The 24,539-nt window shown below is 47.0% G+C and overlaps 1 protein-coding gene across 1 annotated transcript; it reads left to right on the top strand.

Moving 5' to 3' along the window:
- The first annotated feature begins 4,231 nt into the window (after positions 1-4,231).
- PHLDA1 (pleckstrin homology like domain family A member 1) lies at positions 4,232-4,690 on the top strand. Its single transcript, XM_075727678.1, has one exon. The coding sequence runs from the start codon at positions 4,232-4,234 to the stop codon at positions 4,688-4,690; it is 459 nt and encodes a 152-aa protein (XP_075583793.1).
- The last annotated feature ends 19,849 nt before the right edge of the window (positions 4,691-24,539 follow it).

Raw genomic sequence — 24,539 nt, 5'->3', positions numbered from 1 at the left:
CTTAATAACTGCTCATTCCTATTTGAGATGCACTGGTTCCCTGCAAGTTTTCAAGAGGGTGTTGAAGTCAGGACTTTTAATGCTTACTAAAGTGAACATAAATCCATCTACTGGAAATAGTAAGTCTTACTTCTGGACACTACCAAGAGGAGCTGGAAGTTTGTCTACATGGCATGTTGGACAAGATTTGTCTCATCACTCTTTAAATCCTCCTGTTAGACCTCTGCCTTTTTAATATTTTAGAAGACAGCTATCTCTGAAGTGCAAGGGACTTTGAAGAAGCCAGGCTGGAGCAGCTGCAATGCCAATAGTCTGTGCATTGCACACAGTTTCTTCATTTGGTACTGCCATGGGTTACAAGGAATGCTAAGGCCTGAGGAAATGTGGTTGGTAGTTATGGTAAATCTTCCATCTATTTATGTCTGGTTTACTGTGAGGTATGTGCAGGTATCTGTGAGATGGAATCCGTAAAAGGAAAACTCCCCCAGATCACAGGTTCAGTGCTTCAGTGTTCCAGCAGCAGCATGTTCCAGTGAAATTACTGGAAGATGGTAAAAGTCAAGAAAATACTTTAGAAGTAAGAACTTACTGTCTAATTAATCACATATTGCAACATATCTATTTGTCATGTATTTCTCAACCCTTGACTACTTTTTTTCCTCCTCATTCTCCTTCTGTCTAGCGATGACCAGCTCATACTTCCTTTAGGTTTCCCTCTTAACCCTTTTTCTGGTTTAGTGAATTCTCAATAATGGAAGAAATGATGATGTTTAAGGGTTGTCACTCAGGATAGGTTTAGCATCCCTTTGAAACTAGTAATTGATAGTTGATGTCAGGCTGCTGCCTGCAGATTCATTAACCAGGAAGACACTAGTAAAATTATGGGCTTTTAAGCCTTTCACGGTGGCTTCCCAAAACAATGTTCAACTTGCCTCAGGGTTTAAAAAGAACACTTTAATTACTCTTACCATAATTACTCTTTAATTAAGGTTACACATACAGAATTTCAACTACTTGAGTCTAAGTTAGGGAACTTATGATATAGGAGACCAGTGTATTTAAAAACCAAACATTTCTGTTACCAGTATCAACTCTGAACATGGAAAAGGAAAAATTTAATAAGGAATAAACAGATTTTAGACGTAGAGACTTTGAAGGATCAAATTCAGTGTTTTTTTCAGGTTGTAGTATTTCAGGTTTGACAGTAGGAGGCATCTGTACATCAGATATTTCAGGAGAAACAGATGCAGAACCTGCGTAGTATTCCGTGAAACTTCAATAAAAGTAGCAGACATGGATCATTTAATATAACTGCAGTACTTTAAATATATATTTAAAGAAAAGTAAAGTAAAATCTCAGTGGGATAATGTAGTGTGCTTGACTGTGGTGAATGTGTTTTTTCAAAATACTAATGTAAGAAACATTTCTGGAAGTTCAGTTTTGACTTCCATTTAGGAAAATGAAGTTTGTTATCCTTTACTGGCAAATTCTGCACAATTAAATTGGGATATTTTGTTCTTTTTATCATGAAACTGTCAGTATTTCATCTTACCCTAGTCTTCTAGGTTTTGACTGATCTGGTGTTTTTGGTCAAATGTAGTGTATTTTAAATGGCTGTTAATATTTGTTGGCTTACAGAGTACAAGTTTAAATGGATGTTTTGCATGTTTACTTCTGATCACACGCTTAGGTGAATTTCACTGGGAATAAACAGTTGTTGTTGTGAGTCTTTACATTAGCAGAGTATGTCCATCAGTGTTTAGAGTTGGGCTTAAAAATCTGACATTGAACACTTCAGAGAACTTTACACCATGGAAGGCTGGAGTAGAATGAATTTAGGCACTTTACTCCAGTATATTTGATAAAAATCTTCGTCTCACTTTTTTCCTTTTGATTAATTACAAATTACTATTAGCACTGAGAACAAGCAAAAAAGCTCACATTAAAATATATAGATTATGCGTTAATGTCCTTAAGTGTTACAGTGCAGTGTTTTGGGGTGTGTGTGTGGGGAAATTCTTGAATGCTTGTTACAGAATAACTTGGGGGACTCGTAAGTCTAAGCCTAGTTCCCATACTGCTGGTTAGTGCATTTACTTGGAATCGAATGGCTACTCACTCACAGCAATGGAGCAGCAACTAAAACTGTGCAGGTGAATTATTTATTAGAAATGAGTCTCCTGTGGGTTTGGTTCAATGTCCTATGCCTTACATAAACTCAGTATTTTAATAGTTTGGTATAGATGAGTACGTTTTAACCAGTTTGTGTTTTAGTTTGACAATTTCAAAATTAAGTCTCTGCTCATGTGACACGCTTAATCAGGATTGAAAAAGTAGGTGCAAAACACATCAGGTGAAAAGGCAGGAGAGTCTCGTACCTCGCTCAAGCCGCATGTGAGGCTCCTTGTATGTGCAGCAGCAGCTGAAGATGCAGGTATTTGCGCTGGGGAATTTAGGTTCAAATGGCAATGAACTGCAGATTGAGACAATCGTGAGTGGTGTTCAGGTCTCTTGGAAACCAGCATGTGCCTCCGTTAAAATAGGCGTAAGATGGTTGTGAGCATGAACTGTGTCTTGTAGCATATATATTAAGCTCTAAGGAGAAAGGACTGTTCTTTAGATAAATGGATGTTTAAGATACCAATCTCTTTTTTTTGTTCGGTTTGTGGCTAGCAAGTTGCCTTTGTTACTAATTTGAATGTCATCCAGTTACCTCAGGAAAGGTAAAAGAGCTAAATTTGAATTGCCTTTATTACCTGAATTGTTCTCAACAATTTATCAAAATTAACTTTGAACTTCAAGAGGAAAAGATTATCAGAGGAAATCCGTTTTAGAATGTTACCAGAGATAAACTCCGTTAAAGCTATCACTGATTTTTTTTTTTTCTTCCTAATGTGTTCCCACTGACCTATGATAAGCATGACCCGCTTCCTAGCTGCCAGAAGTATTGTGAGGAGGGGTTTTTTTTTCTGGCCATGTTAAATACATGTTTAAAAAAACCAGTGCTCTCAAACATAGTATGAAATTTCCAGCATTCAGCTGACATTGGCATTGTCAGCCAAATTCAGTTATGTGGGTTTTTGATTTACATCTAATACATCAAAGGACTTTAAAATAAATAGTTTAATATTAACCTTAGGTCACTTTCCTACTCAAATAAATGAATTCAAAAGCTAACCTCGGGAGAATCCAAACAATAAGCAAATGTGTGGCAACAGAGAGTAACAAGAAAAATGGTCCTAGCTGTTTGCCAGTTTGGTGTTTGGTGGTTTGGGTGGGTTCCCCCCCCCCCCCCAGTCTACTTCTAAAATTCCCAAGTACTGCGGTTCCAGTGTTTCCTTTGTGAAGTGATACGGACACTCGCTCTCTGTAGACATCACTCAAACTGCTGCAGAGAGGAAAGGTGTATTTTGTGTATGCGGTAGAAGCTGCTGCTCCTCCGCACAGCGGAGGGCAGGGATAAAGCGCAGGGATAAAGAAGCCAGGGATAAAGGTTGTGTGTCAGGCTGCCCTCTTTGTTCAAGGGAGCGGCGATCCTTTAAATACCGGGGTGTTGCGGAGAGTTGGCACCGGGTTTTGTTGCACTTGAACCAAAATCGCGCAGAGGGGGCCCTTTGCTGTTGTTCCCCGGTGTGTGTTGGGGGTTTAGGGGGGGGGGGTAAGGCTGAGGAAATGCGTTCCGCACGCGTGCTGCTGGCATAGCCCGGCGAAGGCAAGGGAGCGCTGCACCCACCCCTCCCTCTGTGAGCCCACCACGTTAAACACGGCGGGGACGCCCTCCCCGCAGCACCTTCGCGCTTGAGGAGGAGGAGGAGGAGGCGGGGGGTGCGGGGCTGGAGGCCGGCGGCGCTGCCCCCGCTGCTGCCCGCCCCTGCGGCGGGGGGGGGCCGGGCCGGACCGGGCGGGGCAGCGGCTCCGCGGCCTCGGCGGCGCTGGGCTTCCCCGCCGGCGGCGGGAGGAGCCGCCTTTTCCGCTGGGTGTTGCTGCGGGGAGGGAAGGGCGCGTTCAAAAGCCGAGGGGAGGGAAAATCCCGCCGCCACAGCCGCCCGCCCCGCCGCAAGCCCCGCCACGCCGCGGCACGGGCGGCAGCCGCTGCTCCGCTCGCTGCGGGCCGGGGCGCTCCCGGCCCTCCGGCTCGGAGCCGGCGCCGGGCGGCGAGTCTTCGGCTGGTGCCGGCTGCCCCCCGACCCCAGCCCCGGCGGGCGGAGGCCGCCGGCCCATGCCAGAAGGATGCTGGAGAGCGGCTGCAAGGCGGTGAAGGAGGGCGTGCTGGAGAAGAGGAGCGACGGGCTCCTGCAGCTCTGGAAGAAGAAGCGCTGCATCCTCACCGAGGAGGGGCTGCTCCTCATCCCCCCCAAGCAGCAGCCACCGCCGCAGCAGCAGCAGCCGCCACCGCTGCCGGCCGAGCCGGCGGCCAAGATCAAGGAGCTCCACTTCTCCAACATGAAGACGGTGGACTGCGTGGAGCGCAAGGGCAAGTACGTGTACTTCACGGTGGTGATGGCCGAGGGGAAGGAGATCGACTTTCGGTGCGCGCAGGAGCAGGGCTGGAACGCGGCGATCACGCTGCAGATGGTGCAGTACAAGAACCGCCAGGCCATCCTCGCCGTCCGCTCCACCCGACAGAAGCAGCAGCACCTGGCGCAGCCCCATGGCCCACGCCTCCGCAGTGCCTCCAACTCCGCCTAGCAAAGGTAGGGCCCCCCGAGACCCCCTCCGGTCCCTGGGACCCCCTCCGCTCCAGCCCCCGGGGGCGGCCGAGCCGCCGCGCTCCCCAGCCCCACGGGTGCCCCGGGCTGGAAGCGGCCCCGCAGCGCTGGTCCCAGCGTGGAAAAAAACCCGCTGCGGGCACTCCAGCATCCCCTCACCAGCTGCTCTTTGTGCTGTCTTGTTGCAGGTGAAGTTAAGGAAGCGCTTCGGGGAAGCGGGACTGAGCACGTTCCTTGCGGACGTACTTCAGCGGATGGAAAACTGGGCAAGCGCCAGAGATGCAGGTGGACTGGAGAGAAGCGGCTCGACAACCTGAACCCCAGCTAGCTGCTGCTGCTGCTGCTGCTTCGCCGCCCTCGGTGCCGAGAAGCATTTCAAATCTATTATTTATGAACCTCGGAAAGGATCCTTTGGTGTGATGGGACTTCTAGGAGACATGATGTACTGTAACTTTATTTTTAATGTATTTTATTTTATTTATTAGGGTTGGTTGGTTGTTTTTTGTTATTTTTGTTTTTTTAAAGGCTTGTTTGCAAGACATTTCTGAATGTAGGCGGTATCCAAAAAGCAAAGGAAAAAACAACGTGTATGTTAGCTCCCTTAAAGGAACTAAAAAGTTCTGGGTAGTTCGGCCGTGTGCAATTTAACAAAAGTTTTTTCCTTTTTACCTGAAATGCGCTGTATTACACTAACATGGAAAATGCGATGTGTGGTTTGGAATTTGGCTGAAACCCATACTGCATATGAGAGCTCCTCTCTAATGAGACTAGTAATCGTAATCTGGGTTTCAAATGATATTCGTCTAAAATATTACGCGTGGCGGAAGATGATAAAATTTATTCATGCTTGGCTATTCAAAAAACTAACGTTGATTGTCATTCTGAGATTAAAACCCATCTGTTTAACGTACGAGCGGAGGGGAATCTGACCAAGTTCTTTTGCGATGCAGGACTCGCAGTTGGATTCCAGTTACCGTTCCGACGTGCCTGCTCCGAAGCTGGAGGGCACAAGCTGCGAAGCGCTTATGAACGCTTCGTAGTGTCCGAGTTCAGGGCTTCCTCTCCACGGTCCGTTTGTAAGCGGTCTGGGCTCACGACCTGTATTGAATTTTCATGGCGGTTTTTAAATGTCTTGCATTAAAGTAGCCCTTAGTTTAAAATCCATCTTATCTACTTCTTAGCGTGCAAATGGATTATTTTGGTCACGGTTTTCATAAGCTGCAAGTTGCTCTCTAGCTGAGATAAACTAGATTAATTTTGGTGTTTAGCACTGTCGGATGTTGAGAGGCGCCGTGCGATCTCGCCTCGAAAGACGTCGGAAAGTTGGAAAACAAAGGGCTAATTGCGGAGCTGGTGCGTCTTCCTCTGCCTCTTAAAAGGCAGTGGGAGTTTGGCCGTCGATGCTGGCGGGAGCGGGTCGGGGCTGTTCGCCCCGGTGCAGAGGAGGGAGCCGGGCGCGGGGCCGTGCGCTTTCTAAGGACGGGGCCCTTCAGGCGATGGGCGTTCTCGCGTCCTGTGCCGCTGCAGCGCGGGTTCTCTGGTTTAAATTGAGCGGGGAGGTTGTAAGCGGGACGGAGCAAAGGGGCCTGTTAGCTCTGGTTCAAGGTAAAAAGTTGCAGCTGCGGAGGTGTTTATTTTAACTAGCGTGGTGAGAAAAAGGGCTTTTGGCCCCTTTACAAGTTACACGAGTATAAACAAAATCTTTTAATGCCACACATCCAGGACTTTTCTGTTTGTGTAACTGAGGCGTAGCTTGACTGCAAAAGCCCCACGCTCTTGGTTCAAGCTGTTTAAAGCAAAAGACTGAAGTGACGCTCAAAGGAAGATCTCAGAATTGGCTACTGCGCGTGATGGCCCCTTCCTCTGCACTCTAAGCTTAAGCACAGTCCTGTAAGGAATAAGTCGAGATCTCTTTTAGCCCTCCTCTTTCATTCCTTGCCCCCCAGGTGTCGGGGTCACGTACCTAGACGTGCAAAATGCGTCACGGTGCAGAATTAAAGCCCGGACCTCGGTGGTCCTCTGTGGTTACTCCCGAGTGCTGCTTTCCGATCTGGCCCTCGACAAGGTTGCGTGACGAGCTTGGGGTGGTCGATTGCAGCTGTCCTAACGAAGTTATTACTTTGAGACTAATTGAAATTGAAGGTGCCCTGCATCTTCTAGGATTAGATTCTCTGTCTTGGCAACCATAATACCTAGTTTCCACATCTCTGTACATCTGCCATTATCATTCTGCTAATGCTTGGATGTTAGAGCTGCAAGGGGATTCTCTAATGAGCTAGTCAAAGACTCACAAAATAGGCTGTAATTTGTAATTTGGCTCCTCTCTGTAGACTCATTAATTACAGTTTACTGAGTAACTAATCTACCTTTTCAGATATATAGATGTATTGCTGATATCTCACCTACTAAAATAGGTTTTAGCCTACTGAAGGATAAATGTAATTGATGAAAATAAATTCCTGTGTGATCAGAGACACATATTTCTCTAGGAGAGACAGATATTCCTGTCCTCGGTGGACACGAGCCCCTGAATGCCACAAAAGTCTATGGATCTGGTCTAAAGCTGAAATTTTGCTGCTCTTCTGGAGGTATTTGTACTTTGAAAACAAAAGATTGACAATTTTAGTGATATGGTTGACATTAAGGTTTGAGAAAAGAGTAGCAAATTAAAAATGAAAGCTGTGTTTTCACTGACTCAAGGTTAATGTCCTACTTTCACCTTACGTTTCTTGTTTTAAGTTGGCCTGAAGGATGCTCTCAAAACCATTTGGACCGATGTAGCTCGCCAACAACCTTTTGCCGGTTGTCATTGCCTGCTGTGTTACTTTTTTAAAAGCGTTGGTGTCAGCCAAACTCAGTGTGAGAGACGGTCACGTCACAAAATCCACCTTGAGCTCTTTCTGTGCCTGCAGCCTGGGATGAGTGTAAGGATCAAACCTTCCCTTTGTGCCTCCAGACTGTCTCTTGGAAACTGAATGAGAACAAATTGGCTGGGGTCCCCTGGGGACAGTCGGGCTGTGTGGCTCATGCCATGTCAGTATAAATAAGGCTAAATTGTCTGACATGGACAATCCGACAACTTTCTCACGCTCTATCTTCCATGGGTTTTTTTGACTGATAGTAATTTTAGACCAAGAAAGTGTTTGATGTTATGAATGAGGTGGTTCTAGGCTTTTTTTGGCTTGCCCCTCTACTACTGCGGGGTCTTCATTGGAGCTACTTGGTTAAATAGTCTGTCACTGCCTTATAAGCAATGGCTATGAAAGTAGGTCCAGCAGATCATACTCTATGTTATTGGAGCTTTGCAAGAAAAGAAATCAGGTTGTCCTTCCCCTTACCAAAAAAAAAAAAAAAAAAAAAGCAGCCAACAGTATGTAGCTGAAGTAAATTCATCAGAGAATTAAAAAAAATTCCAGTAAAACACACACAGGCAAATGCTTGGTATAGGTAGCAAAAGTGTGGAAAGTCAGTTCATAAAGAGGTCAAAATTACATGTCTTAATTAAAAAAAAAAAGTGATTAAGGGACAGATTCAGCAAGAAAATTCAAGCTGTGCTGACCAAGCAAATTTAGGAATAGGTGGAAAGGAAGATCAAGTGGATGTTGTCTTTCTGACATCCTGAAGTAATTCCTCTTTTTTTAAGGTTCATGATATGCAAATGCCAGCTTCTGAATTATAGCTGCAGTGATGTACCAAATGTTTTCTAGCATATCCTATTGTGAGCAGAAATATCAGTGTCGTCAAAAAAAATGCGTGTAAATATGACTCATAAATGATTTCTGAGAGATGTGATTTATTTTTCGTATTTTTCAAGATGCATTCCATTTCAAATAAAGAGGTATCTATTGAAAGAGCTCTCGATATGTTGGAGGAATGGTTGTTTGGTGGACTATCTGTTACGATTAAAGCCTGATCTAAGCTTTTCCAATGTCTTAAGCTCAATCTAAGGGCTTAAGAGGAACTCTTTGAACCTGCGTAGATCCCTCCCGAGGGGCAGATTTGCTTAGATGCTCCAGTTAATCTTTATACATAGCACAATTACGAGGCTTAGAGTCCTCAGTTTTGCTTTTTGCCGTGTATGATGTGTGAGCACCCACAGAGAGTTCTACTAATTTCAGTAATATTCTGCTTGGCATCGCAGTCCATGTACAACAGATCTTTGGGGGACGGACTTCAGGCTCATAATCTTTACCCGTGAATGCCTCGCTCTGTGACCTTAGGAATCTAAAATGAAGCATTAAATGTGCCTTGTTGCTCTTTTTTTATGTATCTGAAGCACTGTGATTGAATTTCAAGTAACCTGAAAGTAGTCCAGAAGGAACATTTTCACCATTCGGCATATCCTCTGACCTGTACTCTCCTAGCTTCGTGGGAAAAGAAATGAGGTATGACAAGAAAAATGTGCAATGACTTCTGCTGCTTTGGGGTCTCCACGGAACTGCAGCCGTTCAGATGCCTTGAGCTCTGCTGAGGTGTATTTGTATTGCAGCAGGTCCTCATTTTTAAGCACCTTCTGAAAGCGTATTAACTTTAGTGGCACGGTGTGCGTTGACCTAGACTTACTGGTGCTGTTTACCTTTGCTGGAGAGATGTCAGTAACCTCTTCCATAAGAAGGCTATTGCTGTAACAAGTACAAGTTCTCTTTTCAGTAGTAAACATCGAAAATGTAGGCATTTGAACTTAATATTTGATACACAAACAATGGCTTAAAGAGCTGACCTCTCACAAGCGCTGGTGCTTGGCAGCTTTGAAAAGCCAGTTAAGCATCTGTGGATTTATTGTCTATTCAAGGGCTCATTATTGCTTACAGCTTTTAGAGATGTCCCTTATGAGTTTTTAATAAGTGATAAATAAGTGTCTCTGTAAGGGCATAAATATGGTAGAAGAAGAATTTAATAATTTGTTGTTGTTTCTGCTCCTGCATCAATGATGATATCTTTATAAAGGTGCATCAGAAATGTGATTCGCAGCTTTAAGTTTTGACTAAGAGGATATAAAATAAGGCTGCTCATGTATTCATGGTACATATGAAATGGTCCTAGAAACCGGGCCACTATTTTCCTAGTGGGGAATATTGTCTTAACAGGATTCTCTCAAAAGTTTTCTCTGATCCAAAGTAGGATAGGAAGAACACTGAAACTCAGGGATCGATGCGAGGTACAGAGGTAAAATTTGGGCCCTATTCAAAAGCCATTGAAATCAACAGGAATTTTTCCAGACTAAAACAGATTTTGACCTTTCACAAAAATGGTGGCTGCTCCTCTTTTTCTGTTTAAAAAACCCATGAATGAAACCCCAGAAGCAACACCTTTGCCTGTAATCTGTGCCAGTAGTGATGGCATGGTGATTAGGATAACACTGACATTCTGGTCTTTCATCTTTTCCAATGAAATGAGAGTGAGAGGAATAAGAAGGTGGAATAATGCCTATGTTTTCTGAGCAAAATAAAATATGAAAGACGACCAATCTAAATGTCTTCTTTCCCATCTGAAATGAAATCTTGACCAGAACGGTTTCTTGCAATTTCATTGAATTCACAGCACAGCTGAAATGGAGCAATTTTCTTTGTAATTGAACCCAAATCAGAACTAAACCAAAGCCTTTACTTTGACTATTTAGACTTCTTTGACTGCCTATTTTAGAGTGGATATAAGGAAGAAATTTTTTACAATGAGGGTGGTAAGGCATTGGAACAGGTTGCCTAAAGAGGCAGTGGAGACCCCATCCCTGGAAACATTCAAGGTGAGGTTGGACGGGGCTCTGAGCAACCTGATGGAGTTAAAGTTGTCCCTGCTCACTGCAGGGGGGTTGGGCTAGATGGCCTCTAAAGGTCCCTTCCAACCCAAAGCATTCTATGATTTTGTGATTCTATTTATAAGCAGGAACATCTCAGTCCTTCCTAGAAAGTGCCTAAATGACTTTCCTCACCTACCCGTATTTTTTTTTTAAATCAACTGTTGTGAAGACTGTCAACTTAAGTCTTTTAAAAAAAAGCTTAATTTTAATTTATAAAGTTATAAACAGTATTATGGGTGTTCCTGATAATGTTTTTTTTCTATCTTTCCACTGGGGGATGTTTGATGTGTGAGGTGAGGACCCTGGAAACACCGCACAGCTTCTACCCGCTGCTCACAGCGTTGTTTCGTGCCCTCCGTCCTGAAGACGGGCAGAGCAAAAGACAGTGACTTTGGTCCTGCTAAGAGCTGAACACCTTCAAGGTGTCCTGGCTCCTGAAGGACCTGGGAGCTGCTTGGGACCTCATGATGGGGCTCAGTTACTTGTGGGGTCTTGGCCTAATGCTACACACTAAATTTACAAGAAAGGTGGGTGAGGTGCTGGGAAATGAGGTTGTATTGCTAGCTGGCACCCACGTGAAGCTCATGCTCTATGTCAGCAGCCTGGTTTGATTGCGGCACCTACAAGTTTTCTTTAGGAGACTTTGTAATCAAAGCTAGAGGTGAGGCTTCTGTGCCTAAGTGCCTGGGATTTTTTTTGTTTACTTTAGGTTTTTAGAAAAACATCAAAGCGGAGACATTTACCCCAGCACAGACTAATGGCAGCCACGTTAAACTGGCCAGTTTTACAGCCCTTCTACGTAATTCTGCTAGATGTCTCTAGCGATGCCAGCCGCCAGTGCAGGGGAAATGGTTGTTTGGATAGGGGTTTGATTTACCTTTTGTGTAAAATGGTGCTATGACAACAGTGGATTTTGCATAAACAAGATTTTTATTGACCCTACTTCATAATCTTTGTCTTGCAATAGTTTGTACCCAGCCATAGTAGATTAACTGAACCAGTAAATACATATAGAATGACTTAACCATTACAATGAAGCATACAGTGCTCTGTGGTCAGCAGAATATTTTAAACAAGACAATTTACCCCAGTTTTTGTAAGTCTTCCAGCAAGATGAGGAAATCACTGCTTTTGTTTTTAAGATCTTGTCAGTGTTTTGTAAATATTTCTGATGTTTATGACTGTACATATGGTTTTGATTATAACTTGCAGGAGGCTCAAGGATTTGGTCATATACTGTTTAGAAGGGGATTATTTCATTAACTGTAACTTTTGTTGCTCAGTGTTCGGGATCTTTTTGCACCTACTGCCGTTTACAAAGGTAAAAGTACAGCGTGTAGTAACAGCAGTGAGCCTGCAACTCCCTCGGAGAACAAATCCAGCCTGTTCTTGGCTTGGGTGCTGAGCCAGGGTCCTTTGAGGGAACAGCTCTCCTTCATGTTGCTGTGTGCTTTGGACCTGGGCCTGGGGACGATAACTCCCTGTACTGGCGATAGCACCTCTCTGCAAGGCTCTCAGCCCACTTGTATATCATATCTCTGTTTTGGAGAAGAGGAAACTCGGGACCAGAGCGCCCGTGCCGCCTACCCAAGGTCGTGCCTTGGGAGATGGAGAGCAGTGTCCGCCCGTAAGTGCCCATAGGCAGGGTCCCCATCCCTGCGTGAGAAATTCTGCCTCTCGCAGCAGAGGCTACTTCATTTTCTGTACTTAGTAGGGACCTTCCTTAGAGCCAACTGCAAATGCAGTGTCCAAGCCGGTACTACAGGTCCTTCGATGGAGGCCCAAATGAGTGACTGCCCTGCCAGGTAAGTTCCAGCATTAAAAAAAAAAAAATCGTCGTGGTGCAGCTACTTGCCTGGTGGAGATAAGAACAAGACAAAACACTTAACATTTCACACGGGATTTAGCAGAGTCTTTGGATGACTTCAGATTATTAAATCAGCTTCTGGTTACTCCCAGCACTAGGTGTTGTGCAAACAGCTTACTAGGAGGGAAGGTATCTGTAAGTTGTTACCCATTTCTGGAGCGATTAAGCTCCTCTATTTACTTTGGATTACAAGGACAAAGAGAGGTTATCAGCCCCATAATAACTTGAAAGGACTGTATACATATGAAACCAGTGTTAATGTAGCTTGTCCAGCCTGGTAACTGCCTTAACTAACATATATGAAGGGGGAAAAAAAAAAGGGGGGGGGGGGGGGGGGGAATTAATTTCTTTCTACCTCTACCTGGAATCACTATCACTTGACCATTTCACTCAGAAATAAGGAGTTTTGAGAGAAATCCTTTTAGCCAGAAACACTTACCCCAATCACGTGTTTTTCTACCAGAAAAAAAATTGATTGATGCACAAAGCTGTAGTAGCTCACAGACAACAAGCTTATCCTAGCCCGCTACTAGAGGGTGATGGAGCTGTGTAAGTCTATCTCTGTGGGCTTTTGCAACAGCCCCTTAAACCATCTGTGGAGCTGAAAACTCTTCCATGTCCTTTCCTGTGCCAGCACTTACTGCAATATGCAGATGACCTTGCTAAGGGCTTTTCTTGTACACAGATGAACACAAGAGAAGTTACTCTGGTCTTTTAAAAGTCAGCCTTGAAGTGGAAAAACTAATTCTTTATTGGCTCTTTGGGTCTGTCGCTACTCTTAGCCAGTCATGGAGTGGTGCCTCTAACCGAGTTAGATGTCTACTGGCTGCTTTTTTCATTTTATCACAGATTGTTAATATTTCCTGTTCCACTAAGCCACATTTCCCTGCTACTCGTTCCTAGTGCTTGGCTCCTAAACAAAGTCACAGCTCTTGTCACAAGGCAGCGGGCTGCATACTTAGCCTTCATGCAAGTGATGACTGAGGGCTCAGCAGTAGGGAAGTAACGCTGACAGCTCCGGTCCTGGACGGCAGATTGTCGGCATTCCTCACCAGGGCACGCAGCCGGCCTGGGAAAAGGCTGCCGTTTTGGGAGGGGAGCTCTAAAATAGACCGACTGTCCCTCCAGAGCTGAGGAAGGTGGAGAGGGATGGTCAGCCGATCTCTTTCTGAGCAGAGGTGGAGTCAGACCTATGAAGCTGCAGAGCCCAAAACAACTGCTAGGATCGTGTGGGCACAAGCTGAGTGGTTGGGTGCAAAGGGAGAGGGGGCAGCTGGTGGCTGAGAGAGCAGTGAGACATTATAAAATGATGATAATTACCGACAGTAAGCCCTTTTCCCCCTATTCTCCTCATTAGAGAAAAGACAGTAGCTTGCATAAAAGGAAGGCTGACGGCTCGCTGGGTGGATGTGTCTGGGATGAAACTGAGATCACTTCGCAGCTAATCCGTGGGCCCACTCCTGTGTTTAAGAATTAGCCCAGAGCCAGTTGAGAGCAGCAGCTGCAAAGGGGCGCTTAGGGCAGCCCTAGGGAAGCTGCTCCAATCACTCCCAAACGATGTGGAAATTTTTCCTCTGTGTTTTCCCCAGGGCTTAAGCAGCTTGCAGTCATGGCCCGCAGACGTCTCGCGTTGTGAAACTGCAGCCATGGGGCGATCAGCTCCCTGCTCGGGGCTCGCCTCCGGCCTGCTGGTGCTGGTTACGGCTGATGAGAGAAGCCTTCCTGGGCGATTCCTGCTCTGAAGGCCTCTGTGCGTTGTGGAAGAGGAGCGGGCTTTGTCGTAAATAGTCTCGAAGGTGCTCACTAGCCCTCCAGGGATGCGCCATGCCGCTGCCTTGCTGGCAGCTTCACCAGCGCTGCCGTTCCTCGCCGCAGTTGTGCGAGTGCTAGCCTGGAGAACGAGCAGCTGAACAAGGGCTTCTCCAGAACGCTTAAACAAGGCATCTCCAAAACACCTCAACCCTGCAGTTCTGCTGTTAATAATCTCAGAAACGGCTCTGCTGACCTGTCGTGAACTGGGGCTGGGGGGAAGGTGCTCCGAGCTGAACATGTACACAAATGCTTTAGTTGTGTCATGAGAACAGATGTCCCCTTGCCCAGTGCCCTGCTAGCCAGCCCGAATGCTTGCTCAGTGTAGCACCCATGCTTGGCACCTTTATTTGCAGGGTTGGGGGTCTTTTTTTTTTATTCCTAGGTTTTCCCTAATTCTGCATGTTTCAGCCACAGAACCACTTACCAAAAGGTATTTTCTTTTCCCAAAGGTAATTCTAAACAATTTGGCCATTTTCCTGTTAGCTGAAAATCTGCAGCAATCTCTTTTGCTGCTGAAGCTCAATAAGCAAGGGTAAGTGCTTACGCAGGTAGCCTTAATGTAGTAGTTAATTGTTCTGGGCAATGGCAGGGCTCTAACACAATGCAAAGCTTGCATAAAAGGAAAGATTATATATATCTACAAAGCTGACATGGCTATGAAGATCATTTTGCTGGCTTTGATTTCTTAATGTTTTAATTTAACCGAATCCGAGAGGATTTAATGGTTAATTTTCAGAGCATTCACTTAAGGATTCTTTTTTTTTCAATGCATTCACTCAAAATGAAGTCAAAACCTTAAATCAAGCTGAATTTGGGAGAAGTAATTTAGTTTTGCTGAGCTCTGGATATGCTTAGTCTTTCTCCAGCTCTCTTTTTCCCTTCCTCATCTCTGAGTTTTTAGCACGCAGCATTTAGTGGGAGAGGTTTGCAAACCACGATGCCAGCAGCTGTTCCGCTATCCATTTTGTGTGCTGCCTCACTGATGAGGCTAGTGCCTTGTAAAGATGCAGTAGCCCTTGAGCAGCCACAGGTACGTCCTCCGCTCAGTCTGTGCGCTGCCATCATCTATTAGGTTTGCCCTTGTAAAATGAAACTCTGGTGTAGCTGGGGCTTGCTCTTAATTCTGCTGTCACAGCCTGCCCCAAACTGGCCCAGGGGTACTTGGTAGGCAAAACCCTACAATGGCAATCCTGCACCGATGTCCTTCAGGCGTGTCTTTTTTTTATTACTACACCTTTGCAGTCATTGAAGAGCATTCACAGACATTAAGGAGATGGGACTGTGCTTCCCCCCTCACAGCTGCTAACGTTGCTTCCCACATGTGATTGATTACGGTAAAATCTGTTTTGCCGTTGCTGCTGTCTTTCTGCTGCAGGCAAAGGTGAGTTAAGGTGCCCTGAAAGCAAGAATGGATCTAAAAGCTCAGTTTATTTATGTGATGCTCTTAACAGGTCTTCCAGTCTTATGCCTTATGGCCTTTCTTTAACCTTGACTTTACACGGCTGCTGTAAGATCCAGTAGGTCCCTGACCTGCAGCCTGGGAGAGGCAGGCTCAGGGTGGCAAGGTTTGTATGTACCATTTGGAAAAGAAAAAATGCTTTTATAACCTAAAGAATTCCCAGTTCATGGAGAAAGGCATGTCAGAGGGCTGGGACCTCACTCAGTGTGATATTTATGCAGGTGCTCAACTCCTAAAAGCATGGCTTTCTCTGGAGCAGGCAGGGTTAGCCCAGATTTAGGGGCCCTCATGAGTTACACCCCTGTTCCTGTGCACGAAGGCACCGAGATACAGCTGTTTTCAGCTCCCAGATGCTGACTACATGACACCAGAAAGCTGTACCTGCATTTCACTGCTGTGGGTCTATTTAACAGTGTTGCTATAGATGCTACAATGTCAGTGTGCTAAATAACTCAGAACTGCAGTCAGCTGTATCAATTGCTGCCCACTCCCAGCCCATAAAAATCCTCAGCTTTTATGAACCCTGCTGCTGTTCTGCCTTCATATTCTTTAATGGCTTTTTGAAGAGGAAAGCTCAATTTTTGTATACTTCCCCTTCACTCTTCTAACAAATCTTGCTCTTAAATTTGTCAGCAGCTTCACAGAGATCTCCAGCCCCAAGGTTTGCACACCACCTACTCAGGGTGTTCAAATCCTTCATGTTCACAGACATATGCACAAGTGAAGTGGCAGGAATGAGGAAAAATTAATCTATTGAGCAGCCAGAGATGTTCACTAACTGCCCACCCTTGAGAAGCTGTCATAATTCTACACCTTGCAGCTCGGGATGCGGGGAGCATTTGTTACTAGAATTTTTCGTATTTGAGGATTACAAAGCTCTGGGGTCTGCTCTGCTTGTGAAGTTAAAGCCTGTAGGTCTGTGTGCATGGAAGTGGAAATGCGTGCACCCCCAGGGCAGGTCATGGGAGTGGTGGGGCATTGGGGGCTCTCTGGCAGATACCAGTGCCCAGGTGCCCACAAAGGACATGAGTCCCTGATGGAGATGTGGAGAAAAAGCTCAGATTCCTCCTCTGTGGTCACCTGGTACCCTGCAAGGCTTTTCTGCAGAGGATGGATTTGCTGCTGGTGCTCATTATGCATGTCAGTGGAAAGCGAACAGTGGAGGAGGCTGCATAATTTTCACCCCTTCTTCTGATTAACTGCGTGGCCTCCTTGGCAATATGATCTCCTAATCACGCAGGCTGCCCCAGAGGGAAGGGCATGCCATGCCTTTAACATTTGCCCTCCAGCCTGAGCATTACCCAGCGGCACGTGGAGAGGCTCGGTCCTTCAGTGGGAGCGACGCATAGGTGAAATGGCTTAAGGAGCACGGTGACCTCAAAAGCAGTGGCTCCATGTAAAGGTCTTGAGGCTATGGGACACCAGGGCCTCTCCCTGCCCCTCCCCGGCCTTGTAATCAGATACCATGCCGATATCTGAGGGAGTCTTTCCAATAGACTTCAAAACACGCTGGCGGAGGCTTTAGCAAAGGCCAGATCTGGCTTTCCTTGGCTGAGTGCCACCCGATCTGATGGACACCGCTTCCACCTGGAGCCAACATGCTCCTGGTTCTTCTGGTGCAGCCGCCTTTGCTGCGGTAACAGCATTCATTAAACCTTTCCAAATATTTAGAAGGAGTAGCTACAGCAAACCACTGGGGCATTCAGGAAAATAAAGCTCTGCAGGTGAAATTGTGTCACCGCTGAAGTCTGTGACAAAATTTCATTGACTTCAGTGAAGAACTTATCCCTTTAGAAAGTCTGGGATCAAAATAGGAAGTTTAGGTCCTATTCAATTGCCAATATGAAAAAAAAAAAAAAAAATCAGTTGCTTTTCTCATAATTTGTTTTAGCTGCTTGGTTGATGGGAGGAGGAGAGGCAAGTGCCAGAAAGGAAAAACATTACAGACTCAGGTACTTACCCTCTAATACACTGATTTCTGACAATCTAGTCTTGTAGGTCCCAGAAGACGGTGCAGAGCCCACTTTGGAAGCTCCAGTGCTTGTTTAGATGTTGAAGAAAGAGCTTGTTTGACACATGGTCCCCAGTTGTGTACACTTGAAGGGACATCTGGCCTGGGCTCGAGTCTGTAGCAGCCATTTCAACACAGCTCCACTTTCCTGATTGTCTTTGTGAATTCAAAATTGGTCAGTAGTAACAAAATAGGTGTTGCTCATTAATGATTAAATTCTGCCATCTTTCTCCATTACTTTCATTTCTCTGCAGGAAGAATAGCCTTTGGCCTCTTCTCAACAACATGGTAGAAATTGCTGTTAACAGTTTTATGAGTTGTTTCTCATGCTACTTATAACAAGAATTTGAGAAAAACAAGCGTGGCAGCATCAGACAGCATCCTAGGAGAGGGATGGGCAGCCTGCAACGACAGATCCAGGCTGCTCCTGCTGAAGTGAAACCTGTGCAAATCCCCATGCGCCAACACCTGCCCAAAATTCGCCCCGAGGGTGGGAATTGGCTCCCCAGCTTCCTGACTGAGGCGTAGCTTCATCCCCACTCCAACCTGTTTGCTTTCGCTTTGCAAGGCTGCCATGTGCCCACACAGCAGCACGCATGCAGGAGCGAAGCTCAGGGGCTGCCCTCGTCAGCCCCGCAGGGGAAGGCACCCGTGGCTGCCCCAAGAACTGTGCCCAAAGGGGCTGGTTTGTCCCCACCTGGGTTTCCCAGGCTGCCACTACCCCAGCTCCAGCCTCGCTGGCTTCCCTCACCTGGCAGGTGACGTTGGGGCCAGGGCACCGCTCCGCCAGTGGGATGCTGCAGCTGGGAACGTGCTCCTCGAGGGCGGCGGAGGGGAAGGCAAACCTCTGTCATGCTGGCAGAGCCGGGTGCTCTATGGCACCAAGTGCCTGAAACGCTGCTCTCGGTCGCTGGTTCCGCAGAGCTGCTCTTAAACCGCAAAGCCTGGCTCATCTTGGTAGGTCTGCTTGCTTGCCAACAGCTGCCTAAAAAGTCTTTTCTCTGCACAGTATAAATAATTACCGAGCTGTCTTCTCCTCTGTTGCTCACCCTGCTTCTGAGCCAGCCCCTGCTATCGGGGTCATGTTTATGCTGTCTATCCCCAAGGCTGCCCGCAAGCCCTGGCACGCTGTCCCACGCAGCCTGCGAGGAAAGCTGTGCGGGGCAGCCGCTTCCCGGGGAGCGGGGCCATGGAGGAGGCGGCAGCATACCCCAACACGGCTGCCCCAGGGATGCTCTGCCAGGCAGCTGCCTGCACCTGGGCAGCCAGCACCCCATGCTTAGAGTGGTTTCACAGCCGCCTCCTCCTTTGCAAAGACATTGCCAGCGCTGGGGGAAACAAGTGAGAGTCTGAATTCATCATGGGGTGCTGGGAGCAGGAGTGGGTGCTTAATCCCCTTCCGCACAGGGTGAGGTTTCCCAGTGGTCCTACGTGCCCTGCCCTCGCCGCATGTCCCCATCCCCACACCAGTGGCTGTGGGGCTGGTCGGTCAGGGAGCCGGCTGCCTGGGGGCATGCCAGGGCGATGCTGCATGGGGGACTGCGTACCCGACCCCTGGGCGCAGCGGTGCCCGTGGCAACCTGCCATGCTGGGGGCCGGCTGCGTGCCTTGCCGTAGGCCAGCCACAGCTATGCACATTTTGGCTTGAAGAAAATTCCTACCTCTAAAGACTGATGCTTTCCCTATGAGCGCAGGTTGGCTGTAACAACCTCCATTCACAATCGCCGTGCCCAAAGATGGAGAGTCCATTATATCTGGTACATGAAGAGCGACTTATACCTGGACACCTAGTCGTTAGACACAACTCTCACTAAAGGAAAGTGAACAGTTTGCCATTATTGTCTTCCTCTGTGGCAGCTCTTCGTAGAAGTACAGACTTAAAACTAAGGAGCAAGTCTCATTTGCCAGCTCCTGGTGACATTCCTGCCAGTTTAATTAGCCCTTTCTGGTTATAGCTGCATGAGGCATGCTGCAAGCCCTGGTCAAGCCCAACAGGGCGTGATAAGGAAATGGAAACCCTGGTTCATTTTGGTTGTCTTTGTATTCATACTGAAATCAGTTCTTGGATGTTTAAACTGGGAGGTTTTGATGAGAGGTCTGGCTGGAAGTGGTAAGGACCTCCTAGCTCATGAGGGTGGTTCACAAGGGAGACAAAGAGGAATCTTTTCTTCCTTCTCGTGTTTGCCTCCCTTCTGCTGCACCCACCCCTGGAGACGGGAGCGCTGGCTGAGAGCACTTTGGGTCACAACCCCTCATCACACTGTGTCTTGTGCAGCACAACAGCAGGCTGGTCACCCAGGACTGGGTATCCTATGTCCTGAGGACATTGCAAATAATAACAAAGCAATATTATTCCTTAATGACTGCTGATCTGCCACTGTGAATGCCATGGACTGAGTGTGGCATGAAGGATAACGGTCTTACTAACTCTAAGTGTGTCTATTTTTCTATGAGACATTGACTTCATAGTATCTGCAAAGAGGAGACCAAGGGATTTCATCCAGTTCTGACCCTTCCCTCCCAGCCTCCCCTGTTCTGAGTCACCTTCTCCTTGCCTAATTGTTCTATTTTGCCCAGATCTGTTCTTCTGTGAGTGTGCCCGGCTCACAGCAAATATCTCCACCATTAGCACAGGCAGGGAAGCGGTTGCGTGATGTTGTTGTCAGTGGATGGTTTATCTAGTTGTAATTCCCATGGCTCCAGCTCTGTGAGTGCTTATACACAGACCTCATTTTGCAGGGGTGGCAAGGGGAAAGGTCAGTATTTATGAATCATTTCCTCCTGGCTGTGGCAATGAGGTTGGTTTGCGAAGTGAGTCATGGAAGAGCAGCCCGGAGCGGTGACGATCTCCAAGCAAAAGCCCTTCAGGTCCTAAGTGACCCTTGGACTCTGCAGCCAACTTACCATCATCATTTCACAGCCCTGGTCACAAAGATCTTTGTTTACTTAGAACTGTAGGTTCTGTAGGTATCATATACCATGTATGTGAGAACCTGTGCTTCTCCTGAAAGTATTGCAAGGACTCGCATGTATGACTGCCTGGAGGGTAAATCAAGTATTGTATAACGAAAAGATGGAGGGAAGCCTAGCACGCCTTCCTCTGGTAGGAAGATGGGCTCGTGTTTGAAATGCAGGTTTGTTATGGAACGGGGAAAGATTTTCCTAAGGGCAGTAACCTGATAAAACAGAGTAGTTGAGGCTGGGCTGATGACCCCTTGGAATGAAACTTCCACTTGAGTACAGAAGTGATACTGCTGCAGGGTTTTGTCTATGTATCATACACAGACATGTATGTATCATGGTGTGTAGATCATGTAGTTGTATGTTGATCATACAACTATGTATCAAGGAGCCAATATGGTACCATTGTGTTATGAGCTCCACAGACATGGAGTAAGCCCATCCCCACAGTGCAGAGCATAAAAACTAAAAGGACTGAGATGCTGAGAGAGGTTGTACGTGACCCACCTCAAGACTTTTGAAATAGAATCAGCAAATTACCGCCCAAAGGATGTGTCCTCTTGCTCAAGAGATCCAGTTTTAGTGCAGCCTTTCAGGGAAAACATTTAATTCCCTGTATTAAAATGTTTTCCAGAAAAGCTGCCCAGCTGCAAGCTCTAAAATATTCAAAACTTCCTCCAGAGTAGAGCTATTTATTTTCGCTGCCCTGTTTCCCCCATGCTCTCTATTGCTGCTGTTAGGACTATTAGGAGTTGCGGTGGTGAGTCAGGCTCCTTCTTCACCGGACCCCTCCGAGGTTTCCAGCAAGTCCCTTCGTCCCGGTATGCATGCAGCTGGCAGTGCTGGGACAGGTGGAGAGAGCCGAGCTGGGCTTTCTCAGGCACTCGGCAGGGTCCGGCCACATTTGGCGGAGCAGAGCCTGACCATCCCTGGCGCTGCCCATGCTGGGGATGCCTGGTCCCTCTCGGCTGTTGGACATCTGCGAGGAAAGTGCGCCCATCCCGTCCCCTCCCCGGTGTGGGAGCTCTCCTGTCGAAGCTGGGGTCATATATCTCCCTGCTTGTGGAGATGGAGGGCAGAGGTTTGAGGGGCTAAAAGTAGAAGGGGAGTGTGTTGGCTGACAGTGGTTCCTGGGTGAGCCGCTTCCAAATAATATTCCCAGCTGTTTCCCTGACGGGGCATCCATCTGAGCATCATCCTGGAGCCGCATGGGACTTTCTGCTCAGCCTTTTGCACCGGCGTCACGAGGCCACAACCCTACAGCAGTAATTGTCAGCGTAAGACAGGAAATCTAATTAAAAGGGAGATGAGCTACAAGGGGATAACATATCATGGGTTCACTTTCAGCAGGCAGAAGAGGCAGGCAAGGGGAGGGCTTGCTCCTGGGGCTCGCAGGAGGGCTGGGAGGTTCAGACCTGCTGCTAAGGCTGCTTCCAAGTGTGCTGTGCTTGCTGCAGTCAGCACGGGGAAACCTGCAGCCCTCTCTCCATGGCAGAGGCAGTGACAGGCTGAACCGTGCTCTGCCGCTGGCAAAACGCGCCTCTGGCTGCCCTTGAGAAATTACACTGTTACACCCTGTAGGAATAATTTATCTTTGGGCAAAGTGGCTCCATTTGCAGTGACCCTGAGGGCTGTCAGCTGGGGGGAGGACCCCGGCAGTGGAGGGTCTGCACTGCTACTGATGCAATGTCACCGGCTCAGCCTGCCTGGGGATCCCACCGGCCTTGGCAGCCGGCAATGCTGCCCAGGAAAGCGTTGTCCTTGTGCATTATAACCTCCCCACTGCAGCAGGGCTTTGCCGGGCTCGAAGCAGGAGCATCTTCTACGGCATCTCCCTGCGCGGGGACGGTGCTTGCCAGCGCAGCGTGGCCACGGGGGTAACTTGCCTGCTGGCAGGCTCCGGCTGGCTGACAGGCAGCCGGTGGTGCGATCCTGCCTGTGGTTGTGACCGGAGGGGCCGACCGGGTAGCAGGGAGAGGAGGCTTTATTTAAGAACGGAAAGCGTAAAACAAACTACCCGCCTATGGCCTCCTGCAAGCATGGCAGGCGATGCAAGAGCGGCTCCCCCAGCAGAGCGGGTCTCGCTGCCGCCCTGCTGCCGGTGACTGACACTTCCTTGTTTTTTAAAATAACCGGCGGCATGAAGCCTCAGCATTTCACACATCTGAAGGCCAGCTCGTTTCCTCTGAAAGCAATCCATAGCCACCTCCGATCACCCCAGAAAGACAACGGTTGTCTTAACAATGTAGCATCCTGTGCTGGATGCTTTCGGTGCTGATGGCCGCATTGCATTTAGCAAGGAGGCACCCCGAAATTGCAACGGCAGTTGTCACATATGCGGGAAGGTGTTGTTCATCCTCAGGGATTGAGAGCTCTGTGGCACAGTATTAACGAATATAACTCCTCCATTCAGTTTAGGACTTTAAGACTTTCTCATATATCTTCAGTATCCTCAGAACATCTAACTAATGCACAGGAAAAGCTTGAATGTGAAACACATGTTTCAGCAGAGTTTTAAATCCTCACAGTCAACATTTGGCTGGAGACACTTCTTTTTATTTCCCTCGGGAGCTTATTGATACTGTTGTTCAAGTGCATGGTAAATCTTGGAGGTTTTGCTTCCTTTGTGCCTACTGAGAGGCAGCAGGTTTATCTTGCTGAACCGATCGGCAATAATTGAGGAAGAGATATAAGATAATTTCGGAGTTGCACAATGCTCTTCCAGGTTGGACCGTACCTGGTTTCTTAACAATGCTCCAATTTTCTGCTGGGTACCCACAAGTCAGGAACATGAAGTGACTGTACTTCAAAAATCCTTCCACATTTTCATATTTCCCCCTTGTTATAGCAATTCAGCATGTTTTTCTTTATGTGGCTTGATAGTGAATCCTCTGATTTGGATACAATGTTCAAGACTTTGTACTTTAAATATGTTAATAGCATTAAGGACACACATATGTATGATCATGGTCAGCACTGGCTCGTCTTTCCTGTATGATCACTCTTTGGATCAACCATCTTGTGTGTAAGCCAATGACAATTTTTTTCAGCTTTCCTTTTCGGCTTGTCTTCTTTCTTTGCTTGAAATCTCTTGTCATAAATCTCTTTGGAGAAGGCAGGGTGAAATACTCCACCTGTCTTTAAAACTGCACAGTGCTTGGCGGGGCGTGGTCCTACTCCTGGGTGTGAATTAAGCCAATTTGAGCACCTGGTGTTGGCCATGGGGAGAGGCAGAAGATGGGGAGACGTGCCCAGGGTGGAAATTGTCTTTGCAAAGGGTTTTGAGCCTTCAAATCTGGCTTCATTTTAAGTGTGAAGAGCAGGATCCTGCTCCCAGAATTTGGGTGCCATTTTCTGTACCATGCATTTCCCCCATGAAATGGCTGTTTCTCTCGTTGTCCCCACGCACTGCCTCCCAACACATTGTCAGGATAAAGCACACAGGCAAGTGCTCAAGCATTTCCTGAGCTTGTGACCCTGCATCCTAAGAGACAATTAATCTGATCCAGTCGAAAGTTTGCGTACCAAGTGTCAATGTGTCTCTTGTATACATACTGTATGCAATTTTGAATGCTTCTTTGCTGCACTGAATAAAACACTTAAAGTGTTCCTCTCTCTGCAACTGCCTGGTAGTAGGGGCATTTTTGCTTTAATATTATATATCACATGTTTAAATATAAAAACATTCTACATTGTATGTAGACTCTGTATATATGCGTACACTGTATACACACAGCATATATTTTAAAACTATTAGTAGCTGTTTTCAGCATTTGGGGGATGTGAGGAACTCTCATCAGCAATGAGGCTAGTTTGGCTGGAGCAATGGTTTTAAACTTGCGGTCTGTGGGTAATTGAAGGGTCTTCCAAAAGGGACTACAAGAAAAAACAAAAACCAGTAGGCTTAAAAATCTCTACCCAG

Source organism: Pelecanus crispus, chromosome 1 (assembly GCF_030463565.1).
Source record: "Pelecanus crispus isolate bPelCri1 chromosome 1, bPelCri1.pri, whole genome shotgun sequence".
In the NCBI taxonomy this organism is placed as follows: Eukaryota; Metazoa; Chordata; class Aves; order Pelecaniformes; family Pelecanidae; genus Pelecanus; species Pelecanus crispus.
The sequence above is the reverse complement of the archived record's forward strand: the minus strand, read 5'-3'. Positions and strand labels throughout refer to the sequence as shown.

Excerpts from the sequence above, each read along its gene's own strand:
- PHLDA1 (XM_075727678.1), top strand. The coding sequence starts at position 4,232 with ATGCTGGAGAGCGGCTGCAAGGCGGTGAAGGAGGGCGTGCTGGAGAAG.